At 46.0% G+C, this 13,813-nt stretch overlaps 1 protein-coding gene across 1 annotated transcript; it reads right to left on the bottom strand.

Moving 5' to 3' along the window:
• Window positions 1–1,486: 1,486 nt before the first annotated feature.
• On the bottom strand, window positions 1,487–11,203 carry LOC109878787 (talin-2-like). The gene is made up of 13 exons (XM_031820577.1): window positions 10,982–11,203; window positions 10,601–10,726; window positions 10,287–10,358; window positions 9,483–9,599; window positions 8,705–8,890; window positions 8,338–8,445; window positions 8,137–8,242; window positions 7,999–8,004; window positions 7,517–7,641; window positions 5,609–5,797; window positions 5,281–5,463; window positions 4,951–5,076; window positions 1,487–4,590 (listed from the first exon to the last, which is right to left on the bottom strand). The coding sequence occupies exons 1-13, from the start codon at window positions 11,117–11,119 to the stop codon at window positions 4,462–4,464; spliced, it is 1,611 nt and encodes a 536-aa protein (XP_031676437.1). The 5' UTR covers window positions 11,120–11,203; the 3' UTR covers window positions 1,487–4,461.
• Between the last annotated feature and the right edge of the window lie 2,610 nt (window positions 11,204–13,813).

Genomic DNA, 13,813 nt, shown 5'->3' with positions numbered 1-13,813 from the left:
GGGGCTTGAAATGCAGTAGACATTGTCTACATTCTCAGAGTAGTACAATTCCACAATGGGATCAATAGCTAAATTGTATTCCTTCCAAAGGCTTCCATATGCTCCTGTATTGTAACACATGGGTTGCAGAGAGGTTTTCTTCGAACCCCCGCATTTCAATGTAGTTTAAGAACTTTGAGAAAAGGCAGATGGTTATCTTCACAATGTCAAGAATAGTTGAACAATTCCTGTTCCTTTTTCACACCATGTGGGTACTTCGAAAGACAGAGACCGACATGCTAAATGATTGCTTGACAACAGCTACCCATCTCATTTACAATGTGGTTTGGGCGGCGCAGAACCTTGCTACCTCATCCACCCACAGATAACATCCATGTGTGATGTCTATGTGTAGCTCTGGGTGCAGCATTCAAAAGGATGACTGCAGCTGGCCAGGGAACGTTATGTCATCGGTGTCTCATTTTCCCTCTGTGGCAGCATGTATGCCAAAGAGTTGGGGTTGGGAGGATGCTAAGAGTCAGCTTGCCTCAGACAAAAGACAACAGCTGATTCAGGAAGTTTTGTGACGACATGTGGCACTATACTTTAAAAAAAGTACCTACAGTCTTCTTGACATTTACTTCCCAATATGTTCTAACAGAGAAGTTTCCTTTCAAAACTGATTGAAGGGAACACATTGAACCACATATAGCCCAGGCTTCTCACGTGTCAATAAGGCCAGATTTGGACGGGCGGCCCCGCGAGACATGACCATATAAAGCTTGTAGGCCATTTTACGGGGCATCACAATTCCAATTGTAAACCAGTAGATTGTCCTACTTCACTGATTTAAAGGATCGGATGGGTGCCATTTTGCTTTCACCTGTCTAGCACCTTGAGATCAGCGATTATAGTTTTGAGATCCACCCTTCCTGCCAAGAATTCTGGGTATTATCCTGCAGAAGGAGGGAGCAGCTGTGCCAGTATAATTTACAAATAACCTCCCTCAGATTTTAGAGCGGGCCAGAATTAGTACCTGTCTCAGCTCTAACCAACACCAGCTATATATAGCACAAGGCTCACTGCTGACTCAGAAATACCATCTACCTTCACTGACAGGAGCTGCTTAAAAAGAGACCCTGCCTGAAAAACTCACCTCTAGAGCAGTAGGTCTCTTCAAACCACAGGATCATGTTCTGTTATTGCACTAGTAGTGCATGTTTTTATGTGCAGGATGTGATGCTAGGATTTGTGATTATTAAAGCTTTACTACAGTATACATGTCATTAGTCTGTCACAGGCTTTCACCTCATCTTTAAACAACTTCTCAGTCATCTGTGGCTTCATTTCCAGCTGGCACAATGGCCTGAACCTGAGAATGTAGATTAGTCTAGGAGAAGGCTGCTGGAATCAGACACAATGTTAGCCTGTCCATTCATGATCACACTCCTGTATTCAACAAGACAACAAAAACAAGACAGGTAAAAACACAATTCTGCAGGCCATATTACTTTGAAACCCTTTATTTTCAGTGAATACAAAAAAAATCTGTTTTCTTGTGGCCAGATAAATAGTTTCCATACTGTAGGTCATTGTCACTTCATATCGATCTTTCTTGTAGAACTGCACTTTAATTATCATTGAATTCATTATGGGACAAACACACAGGTATGAACAGTTTCTCCCTACCATTGAAATGTGTCACACTACATTAACAGTGACAGCTATACATCTTAATATCCTTATCACATTTATCCTTAAAAAAAGATTCCTCGTGGCTTAAAAGAGAGAGAAAAAACATCAATCCATAAAACTTTTGTGAGACAGCAGAGTACAGACCTATTGTCCGGAGTGTGTGAATCCTATGATTTACTTGTAACATACAATAACCGAACGACAGACTCCATTCTGTCATACATAGAGTTCAGAAGCATCTTGATACATGCCCATGGAATGCAGTACAAAAATGTGTTGTCTTCATATATATCATATACATATAGTGATGGTACTTTTTACACAGCGACACATTTGTCTCTGCCCTCAAGGCCATGGGTGCATCAGGCAGAAAGATGGGGACAGAGGTACAGTTTATAGGACAACGCAGTAGTACCTGTGAGGCCGTGTTTTTCATCTCTATGGGACCTAAAAGTATTGGTAATAGGCTATGACAGGAACAACTCAAGGCCCTACTCATTCATACTGACCACACTCCTTTATCCAGCTAGATAAGTTGTCACAAGCAGACCAGACGCTGTAGGCTCTACAGTTCAAACGCTGGTACAGTTCTGTCAGAGTTCACGCATGAGCTAGAGACTAAGGCACTAATGACATAATACTACAACGGCCAGATGCGTGAACTCTGACAGAACTGTACCAGCGTTTGAACTGTAGAGCCTACTGTTACACATCAATACGGAGTAAAACGTCTTTAACATGGACCGTTTGCAGTTTGTTAGGGGTTATTGTCCTTATGTGCAGTTCAGAATACCAATACCATTCAGTGCGTCGTGTAGATGTATTTTCTGTTACAAAAATAATAGAACCCAGAAGCCATGCATATGACTGACAGATCTTTACCCCACAATAATGATTTGTTTGCTAACTTCACACTCACCGACTGTCCATAAAACTAGTAAAACCAAATTCATTAGGATTTCTTTGTTGTTCTATTGGACAATTCTAGGTAATCCCTCCTCCGATTTCCTCCTTTCGGTGCATAATGAACACATGCCTGGCAAACAGAAGGTAAATATAGTGCAATAGTAGCACTTCCCACTACAGTTACACAAAGCACCATTAGAGTAAGAGTGAGACGGATTCAACAGGTGAACAACAACAGGACGTGATCCACTGTAGTGGTCCAACAGGCCCCTATGGAGGGATGGGGGACTCTGCCCCGTGTAAGACAGCAGGGGTAACCATCAGAAGCACAGTACATTGTGTATAGTCAACAAAGATTTACTGCTTCACATTCATTCAAGAGGTCTGGGGTGTTACAATATCAGAGCCGTCCATTTCAGCTTGCATTATAGAAAAATCACGCTTTATCAATGAGAATCTTTTCAGATTGCCTGGATGTTTTCTTAAAACTCCTGCTTATATCGTAATACATTTTCAAGACCAGCAGTTGTTTCCTACATTAGTGGTTTTTCTTACAGTATCTGAACGGTTTTCAGAGGTGCAGTGTTTGTAGTGTTTGAGGTTTGAAAAGATCAAGCAAGAGGGCATTTCATTACATTGCATGTCAGGAGGCTGTGAGGACACCAACACTGCCCCCTACAGCGCCTTCATAGTATTGCTTCATGAACATCAGTTCCAGCTGTATGGCTCAATATCAACTGTAAACTAATGAGAATAGTAGAAGGAAGCCAGTTAACTGACTGTCCACAGTCCAGGTTATGCAGGGCTAGGATATCTGTAGTAGTGGAAGGGATGAGACTAGTTAAGCTTACTGTAAATGTCAGAGTATCTTAACTTGCTAAAAATGTTATTCTGTAGTAACTTTGCCTCCAAATCACAGAAATAATAAAGTACTAGATTATAATGGATCATAAGAGGTTGGTTGTAAAAGAGGTCTCTAGCAATTAGAAGCACATTTAAGCGTTTATCTTCACTAGGCACATTTCAATCTTCAGTGTCAAGAGCACATCTAAACAAGGATTATTTAAGTGTCTACGCAAGCCGAACGGTCAATGCAACAAAAAATGCTTCCATGAAATAAGATCCATAAGCTATTCTTCAATATGCTCCAAATACCTCAACTGTCTGAATTACTTGCGGTCTGACAAGGAGGAGATATATTTATAGACCACAAGGTGACATAAGTGTCAAATCACCCAAGTGTGGAATTTCAGACACTAGTAATATCTAGGAAATGCTATAATTTCTCACTTGTCTCATAAAAAAGGAAATGAATAGCAATGTGTCTGTAAATGCCTAATGTAGTGTATGCACCTAACATATCACACTCTTCTTCCTTTATGAAAGAAAGTCTGGCCAAAAGGTTAAGACCAGACTAGTTTGGAGATTCAATGTCAACACTGGTATCTAATCACATCAAATGTATAGCTCCATAGAAGCTCAGAGAAAAACATTCAAACTTTTATGATGCACATTTTTCAGCTTGTTCACCTGTTACAAATCCATTGCTTCTAGAGAATACTTTTTTCCGGTGTAGGTTAACTGGCAGGTAATGCAGAGTAATAGACCGTTACAAGCCAAGTCATAGTGGTAGTAGACAACTCCTGGTAGTTAAAGACCCCTGCAGGTGTAGTAGACAGTGGCTATCCATTTCCCATTCTGGGCTTGACGCCACTGGTTGAGAGGGCACATTAAAAGGCCAACTTAACGTTGTTGCACACTGAGAAGGTCAATTTGGGCCACCGCTCGTGTGTGTGGTAACATACTACATATAGACGCACAGGTACAAATGCGCTCAATACACACACGCAGCGGCAGCATGGCAGTGCAGCAGGGTATAGCTCAGTTCTCGTCCTCTCGTAGTTCACTGGGTAAGAACTTGTACTGCTGCTGTCTGATCTGAGCCAGCTTCTTCCTGGCCTCCTCCAGCTCTCTCTCCTTCCTTAGCATCTCCTCCTGGGCTGCTATGATCTGGACACAGGATACAACAGACACAAGTTAGTACTCAACACCTAGCTACAGTGAGGGAAAATAAACCTACCATTAAAATTATAGACTGATCATTTCTTTGTCAGTGGGCAAACGTACAAAATCAGCAGGGGATCAAATACCTTTTTCCCTCACTGTAATTAACACTAGGACAGAACAGGAACCAGTTACTACACAACACCTGATTCAAACCAGCCTATACAACAGACTGTACAGTGCTGTCAGCTCCTGATAAATGCTTGGAGTTGTTCCACTTATAGAACTGAAAGGCTTGACAAGAGTACATCTGGTTTGAACAGTCTACATGTCACTGTGGAGTCTGCCAGAGCGCTGAAGTCTCACCTGAGCGATTCCTCCCACAAACTTGGTCTTGACCACCACGTTGTCATCGTCTGCCTTGTGGAACGCAGCTTTCTGGGCCGCTCGGACCAGGTTGTCCGACGCCCTCTTTACTGCGTTACCAGCAGCCTTTGGGAGGACAGTCCATCAATATCATACCAGATAACATGTTACAACTATTACACAATGCTAATCACAAGATGTGTTTGTGGGGTTACACTGAGCCCCGTCTCCCCCGGCACCCCACCAGACCTGAAACAATTAGATAGACGTGTAGGATCTACAGGAGTGCCTAGGAGGCAGGGGGCAATTTGTTATTCATCATCCTCGTACCTGCAGTCTCCTCATGGCCTCAGAGTCCTGGTCAGCTTTAACCTTACAGGCCACTAGGAGCTGGGCTGTGGAGGCTGCCACCTGCTTGGCTGACGAGATCAGCTTCTCCTCGCTGGCTTGGCCCTGGACCGAGGCATTAGCTGCCTCACACAGGTTACTGGTGGCTGCTGCTACCATCCGGGCCTGTAGGAGAGAACACAGAGAGAACGGTTCATATATATTTCAAAGATGCAATCCCTTAGAATTAATGATGTGTTCATTCCAGCTCTTCCAGAAAAAGGACTGATAAACGTTATTTGGAGTCTTTATTTAGATTGTGTGTACGTACCGCTGAGATGAGACCCTGGGACCACTGACCATCATCCACTGCATTAGCTGGAATGGAGCCCACCTTGCCCTGAGCCACCAGCTCTCTCTGGGCAGCTGAGGCAGACTTGACCAGGGCACTGGTGGCCGCAGCGATGGACTTAGCTGCTTCCAGGATCTGCTCCTCAAAGTCCAGCGTTTCATCTGCTTGCTGAAGGGGAGACGAGACAGTCACAACTCAGACGTCTCACAGGACGAGACAAAGATAGGCAGCAATCATATTACATGGCAAACGTAATGGCTTTGATGTTGGAGTTTTAGAGTCTTTCAATTTCAAAATAGTTCACTGACAGATTTGTTTACAAATCCGTACTGTCTGCACTACAGAAACATCTCAGTAACATCTGTTATTTGGGGAAAACTAAACGAAATAAGAACACAAAACACTTACAACTATTCTATGCCAAGTCATTCCAAGATTAGACCAGTCCCTCACACACACAGTCTGTAGACAGGGCGGGACACTGTAGAAATATGTTTGATATATAGTTGGATTGAATAACAACCTAATATATCAAACATATCAGACAGAGGCCTGCAGAGAAGGCTTCGAGGGTTTATACTCTGATCAGAGTAGTACTTCTACAGTATATAGGGACAGATGGGCTACAGCTAGAACTACAGGACAGGAGGGGGGAAAGAGAGAGGGAGAAAGAAAGAAGGAGAGAGAAAGAGAGGGGGAGAGAAAGAAAGAAGGAGAGAGAAAGAGAGGGGGAGAGAAAGAAAGAAGGAGAGAGAAAGAGAGGGGGAGAGAGAGAGAGAGAGAGAGAGAAAGAGAGGGAGAGAGAGAGAGAGAGAGAGAGAGAGAAAGAGAGGGAGAGAGAGAGAGAGAGAGAGAAAGAGAGGGAGAGAGAGAGAGAGAGAGAGAGAGAGAAAGAGAGGGAGAGAGAGAGAGAGAGAGAGAGAGAAAGAGAGGGAGAGAGAAAAAAGGAGAGAGAAAGAGAAGGAGAGAGAAAGAGAGGGAGAGAGAAAGCGAGGGAGAGCGAGAGAGGGAGTGAGTGAGAAGGAAGGGAGGAACAGAAGGGTTAGAAACATAGACAGCAGGAAGGGAGGGAGAAAGGGATTGAAAGAGGAAAAGAGTGAAGGAGAGAGAGAGGAGGAAGGGAGGAACAGAAGGGCTAGAAACATAGACAGCAGGGAGGGAGGGAGAAAGGGATTGAAAGAGGAAAAGAGTGAAGGAGAGAGAGAGGAGGAAGGGAGGAACAGAAGGGCTAGAAACATAGACAGCAGGGAGGGAGAAAGGGATTGAAAGAGGAAAAGAGTGAAGGAGAGAGAGAGGAGGAAGGGAGGAACAGAAGGGCTAGAAACATAGACAGCAGGGAGGGAGAAAGGGATTGAAAGAGGAAAAGAGTGAAGGAGGGAGAGAGGAGGGAGCGGTGAGCAGAAGGTCAGAATAGAGTAGGAGGTTCCTCCTGAACGATGTTCATGATATCAGCTACAGACAGACTGATAGACTGGTAGACATACCAAAGTACATACAGACGGGTGTACATACAGGAATACAAACATGAATAAATCCAGAGACAGACTGGACAGTTGCCACTACTTTCACTGTATGTGAGGAGAGACAATACAAGTATTAGATATTCAAATAGTGAATAGAGCATCACCCTATAGATCTAACACTGACTCATGGCGACTGAACACCACAGAACCTTAGTGTCAAAACTAATGAGACACTGTCTCTAAACAGACAGCTACATAATGACAAACACACCAACAAAGAGACAAGCACCAAGACAACATTACTGACAGGATTGTCATTCTTGCTCCAACTTATGCATCCCATTTATGTTATTAGTGTAGAAATTGGGGGTTAAAAATACCCATGTGGCTTGTGAGGTGCGTTGTGGGTGGTGTAGTCTCCTACCTTGGGCTTGGCTCTGGGTTTCAGCTGCTCCAGTTTCTTAGCTGCTGCTTCGATGGACGCTGCCGCCCCCAACAGCTCCGTCTCTGCTATCACTGTGGGGTCCTCTGGGTCCACCCACTCTGTGCCTGAAACACACACACAGTGAGTTACCACACACACAGCAGTGTATGAACAGAGCATGCCTCACAATATGAAGACCACAGAGACAGAACAAATGCCACATGACACGGCATGCACAGCAAATTAAGTGTGTTTAAGAATGAATCGCAATCATCTTATCAGTGACATTAAATACGCAAATGAAGAGCATCCACACTGCAATGGACATGGTGATGAGCATTTCACAATGTCTTTATGGTGAGAAGGAAACTAAAATGAAGAGCATGATGGATTGAATGGGGATATTGTTAGACTAACGGGCCTGTAAAGAGGGACAATTCAAAGGTCAGCCCTGAATCACAACTGGTTACATCTTAACTTACCTCCATCTGTGGCAAAGAAGGCAGGAACAGACTGTTAATAGAACACTCTGGATACATACAGTATATCTGCTAAATGATCATTACTGTCCTATATTATGAACCAGGCGTACAGTAGTTCAGTGAAGTGTCTCCTCTCACCTTTCATGGCCTCAGCAGTCTGGATGAGTTCAGTAACAGCCCCAGCAACACGTTTAGAGTAGAACACCAGCTGCTGCTTCTGCTCTGCTGTAGGCCCCTGGAGGACCTGGAGATACACACAGAGTAGAGGTGGTTCAGGAAAACAACCCCATCATCACTATTACTCTATTCTCAAATCACAGACACACCCACCCAACCTACCAGCAGCACATGCTCCAGTAGGTCAATGTAACCTGTGGTGCACTCTGTCCCGTAGAGCAGTGCTCTGCTCCGTACGTCCTTGTTCACCTCCTGGTGGTAAGCTGCTTGCTGAGGGACACAGACACACAGTGTTAGGAGTCAGATGTTCTACTTTCCAGGTGGTCAATATTGATGAGATGAGAAGTAATATCAAAATCTATTCTTCCTCTAACATCCACACGGTTTAGGGCCTAGGGATGATCACAACCTTGCATATAGTCAGCATGTTGAAAATGGCCGTGCTGGTCAGGGTTTAAGTATACAGGATAGGAGGGTAGGGGACAGAAGGTAGGGGGCATCTTCCCTAGTAAGGAGTATTGATCAGAACCTTGCATGTGGTCAGCATGTCGAAGATGGCCTTGCGACTCAGGTTAGCTGTGGAGATCACATCCTCCTGTCGTGCAGAGTTCCCAGCCGCCACTGCTTTGGCTGTTGCCGTGGTGATGCCCTTGGTCATGCGGATGAACTCTTCAGGCGTGGTCGACTTCTCTGGGACGTCTTTAGACTGGAACACCTGAAGAAATACAACACTCAATATATTTTTAAAAACCTCACTGACTTAATATATCAAACAGCTCTCCATATAATGTTGAATTGTACAGCTGTGTGCAGTAGCATCTAACAGGGCTATGTCCTATAATGACCAAACACACAACAGGCATACCAATGTGGCAACACTGGTTGTTGAGTTTTAACTCTGGTTTCTCTTATTGATCCCATGGTAATAGCCGTGTTTGATCAAAGCTCTAGTTGTAGTAGCTGCACTAGGAGGCTGTCCTGAGGGGATACTGATAAAGCTTAGAGCTGGAACCACAAACTAATGGAGATCTGTGGTCCTCTGTCAGTTACTAAAGATAAGGATAGCAGGGAAAACACAGGGCCTGGGCCGTTCTAGAGTTCAGAGCTCATCTAGTGACGAGTATATAAACCGTTATGGATGATGATTCAATATGTCAATGCTTTTATAGTACGTAACTTATACAGCATTTACAGCTCAGCTTGAGGACACGTTTAGGCCACAAAGCGGAAGTGAGAGAGCTTGTCCATTGTCATCTATCCTAATCAAGTCATTGATGAAATAAATCACTTTATAGATGACTGCTTACCGTGAGTTCCTGTTTAATACATTCAATGGTGGCCTCCAGGGCTCTGGTCCCCCGCGTGGCCTCGTCCTCCACAGCCTTCACCGTCTTCAGCAGGGACGTCACGTTGGTCACCATCACCTGGTGGGTTACCAGAGGGGGGACAATGGGGGTGACAGGTCCATGAATGTCAGTGGGAGAGACAGCACTGGGGGCATCAGAGAGACATCTTGCCTTTGGTGGGCGGAGAGATGAAACTTTTCTGTTGACAGTTTGCGTGTGCTGTTGGTATTATGTACATAAACACCATATGGAACTGAAAGGCAGGCAGCACAACAGCCATCAACATGAACCACCCTGCAGCTTGAGCTGAAGTTAATATAAGCCAAACTTCACCTGTTATCTACCGTCTGTCTGCCTCAGGGTTTGGAGAAGGTCCAAAAGCAGGTTAAAAGGAGTGCCCTAGATTACTATGACTGAGTCCCAAATGGCATCCTATTCCCTATATAGTGCACTACTTATAACCAGGGCCCCAAGTAGAGCACTATATAGGGAATAGGATACCATTTGGGACACAGCCCATCAGTCTGTTAAACTACATTTCCACCGCATGCTAGGTAGGTAGTGGCTAACAGTGATTTTAGATCTGGCTTCCTTTCCATTTGGATGAGTCATTGACTAGCGCTGGATGAGATTCGTGCATGGCGTTAGCATATAAGAGGTAGATGGGATGTTGATTAATGGCTAGGCCTAAAGGAGGGGGAAGAAATCTGCTGCTATGGCACACAACGACAGCATGCCTTCATCTGGTGTACTGGAAGCGCTCACCAGAACACCCTTTATGCACATATCAGACTGAGGAGGCATCCCGTTCACTTCTGCCATGTCTCTGGGGGACAACTGGGCGTAGATTACAAGATTTAATCTTACAATATTTTATTTCAGAGCACTAGACATAGTTCAAACAGAATTGGTGGGTTTCCCGGACACAGATTAAGCCTAGTGCCGGACTAAAAAGCACTCTGTCAAGAAGATGTATAATAACTGTATACAAAGCTACAGCCAGGAGGGATGATGATGCAACAATGCCTGTTAGAGACAGTGGCCTTAGAGTCCAATATGGGTCTCACTGGGTCTCCTACCTTGGCAGCACTCTTCAGCTGGTACATGGATGGGTCATCTGCAGCCTTGCCCGCAGCACACTTAGTGGCTCCTATGAGCTCAGCCAGCGCCTTGGCCACGTCTTTCACTGCGTTGATCAGAACCACCTATACAGAACACAACATATCATCAGCTTATTAAGGACACAACCTGGGGTAGAGTCCATCCCAGGTTGGGTACATCAATAGGTCCCCCTAAAAAGCTACAGTACTTCCTACTTTTAATAGCAGTCTCTTTGAAAGGAAAGTTGCAGTAGGCCTATGTTTTATTAATTAAAAACAGTCTAAAATGGCACAGTAATTTTGTCCACTAAGGACTGTTCTGGGAACAGAAGACGTCACCTAAAATGAATAATAGGTCACCTGTGTCTCTGGGTCGTCAGAGCCGATGCTGGCGGCGCCCAGTTTGACCACGTCAGTGAGCTGTGTGATGGTCTTAGCTGAGGACTGGGCAGCTTGGGCTAGTTTGTCCTGACCGGACGCTGCTCCAGACACCAACATCTTAGTGTCCTCCACCAAAGCCTTCGCTGTCTTCAATATGTTCTCCCTGGGAGGGAGTGCGGCGAGAGGGAGGAGAGAGATGGACAGATTAAAAGAGACCGAAGGAGGCGGTAAAATCTCTAAACTTCTACAGGTGTTACCATGGCTCATGGTTAAACATTACGTAGTTTTTTTTTTAACTCCAATGGTCTTATTAATACCATCCTGCTATGAGACGACCCTCCACCAACACAAAGATATGTCAAAACTCTTTTAACCCATTCAAAATGATAGCTCTTAACACTAGAACCCTAAAGCAGTCATTTTGACAGCTTTTTGGTTTTTATTACTCTACCATTAACTCTTGCCCACTCCGTCCTTGACTTTTCCCAAATAAGTTTAAAAACACACCGCCGTTGTTAGAATTTTAATATTACAAACAGAACTGGTGTAACCAGTTATAGGAGGGCATGTCATTTTATTGCCCCTCCTCCCAACAGTAGGACCTGCTCTGCTCCTCCGTCCCAACAGTAGGACCTGCTCTGCTCCTCCTCCCAACAGTAGGACCTGCTCTGCTTCTCCTCCCAACAGTAGGGCCTGCTCTGCCCCTCCTCCCAACAGTAGGGCCTGCTCTGCCCCTCCTCCCAACAGTAGGGCCTGCTCTGCCCCTCCTCCCAACAGTAGGGCCTGCTCTGCTCCTCCTCCCAACAGTACGGCCTGCTCTGCTCCTCCTCCCAACAGTACGGCCTGCTCTGCTCCTCCTCCCAACAGTAAGACCTGCCCTGCCCCTCCTCCCAACAGTACGGCCTGCTCTGCTCCTCCTCCCAACAGTACGGCCTGCTCTGCTCCTCCTCCCAACAGTACGGCCTGCTCTGCTCCTCCTCCCAACAGTACGGCCTGCTCTGCCCCTCCACCCAACAGTACGGCCTGCTCTGCTCCTCCTCCCAACATTACGGCCTGCTCTGCTCCTCCTCCCAACAGTACGGCCTGCTCTGCTCCTCCTCCCAACAGTAGGACCTGCCCTGCCCCTCCTCCCAACAGTACGGCCTGCTCTGCTCCTCCTCCCAACGGTACGGCCTGCTCTGCTCCTCCTCCCAACGGTACGGCCTGCTCTGCTCCTCCTCCCAACGGTACGGCCTGCTCTGCTCCTCCTCCCAACAGTAGGGTCTGCTCTGCTCCTCCTCCCAACAGTACGGCCTGCTCTGCTCCTCCTCCCAACAGTAGGGTCTGCTCTGCTCCTCCTCCCAACAGTAGGGCCTGCTCAGATCCTCCTCCCAACAGTACGGCCTGCACTCCTCCTCCTCCCAACAGTACGGCCTGCTCTCCTCCTCCTCCCAACAGTACGGCCTGCTCTGCTCCTCCTCCCAACAGTACGGCCTGCTCTGCTCCTCCTCCCAACAGTAGGGCCTGCTCAGATCCTCCTCCCAACAGTAGGGCCTGCTCTGCTCCTCCTCCCAACAGTAGGGCCTGCTCTGCTCCTCCTCCCAACAGTAGGGCCTGCTCTGCTCCTCCCAACAGTAGGGCCTGCTCTGCTCCTCCTCCCAACAGTACGGCCTGCTCTGCTCCTCCTCCCAACAGTACGGCCTGCTCTGCTCCTCCTCCCAACAGTAGGGCCTGCTCTGCTCCTCCTCCCAACAGTAGAGCCTGCTCTGCTCCTCCCAACAGTAGGGCCTGCTCTGCTCCTCCCAACAGTAGGGCCTGCTCTGCTCCTCCTCCCAACAGTAGGGCCTGCTCTGCTCCTCCTCCCAACAGTAGGGCCTGCTCTGCTCCTCCTCCCAACAGTAGGGCCTGCTCTGCTCCTCCTCCCAACAGTAGGGCCTGCTCTGCTCCTCCTCCCAACAGTAGGGCCTGCTCTGCTCCTCATCCCAACAGTAGGGCCTGCTCTGCTCCTCCTTCCGACAGTTGAAAACTAATTTCACACACAACAGATGAAATAAACGAAGTGAAGTATGATGTGGAAAAGGGGTGAGTTGATGAGAAGGGGAAGCGAAATAAGCTTATTAATGTAATCACCAATTGTAAATGAAGAACAGCGAGGGCCATTGATGATGATTAGAATGGATCAATATATCTCAAAATGGTATGTTCCCTATATCAGCAAAACAAATCCAACCAGTCTTATGAGACTACTCTGGACAACTTGGACGCTACACAGTGAGAGGTAATTGTAACGGCTTTCAATCTCTGGGAAAATATCCACTTACGCACAAGTTTCAGAGAATGTGGTGATGAGGCTTGTGGAACCTTACGTTAGCAAGGGGAGAACTGTCACCATGGACAATTACTTCACTTCACTGTCATTGGCGAACAAGTTGATTGCAAAGAAAACAAGTATGGTAGGCACCATGAACAAACAGGGACAGGAGCACCCTCCCTCTGCGCAAAATATGGCACCTGCTGAAGAAATGACAAGACAACGGGACACAAGCAAGAGAAAACCGGATACTATTACGCACTACAACCAAACAAAGGTATGTCCAAGTGTGTCAAGCAAGTGAAAGATAAGAAAATTGTGTCAACTGTTAGGACAAGGGATAATAGCTAAGTGAAACCCAACTGATGAAGTACGAGCTGACAATAATTGTCTATTTTTGACAACTGTCATATTAACATATTCATTGTAATGTCATTATTGATGTTGTGCCAAGTTACACTATTTATCAAGACACTTGGTGCCTATAATAATGTTCAGGCTACTGATGTTGTCATCATTTG

Source organism: Oncorhynchus kisutch, unplaced genomic scaffold (genome assembly GCF_002021735.2).
Source record: "Oncorhynchus kisutch isolate 150728-3 unplaced genomic scaffold, Okis_V2 scaffold3499, whole genome shotgun sequence".
NCBI lineage: Eukaryota > Metazoa > Chordata > Actinopteri > Salmoniformes > Salmonidae > Oncorhynchus > Oncorhynchus kisutch.
The sequence above is the reverse complement of the archived record's forward strand: the minus strand, read 5'-3'. Positions and strand labels throughout refer to the sequence as shown.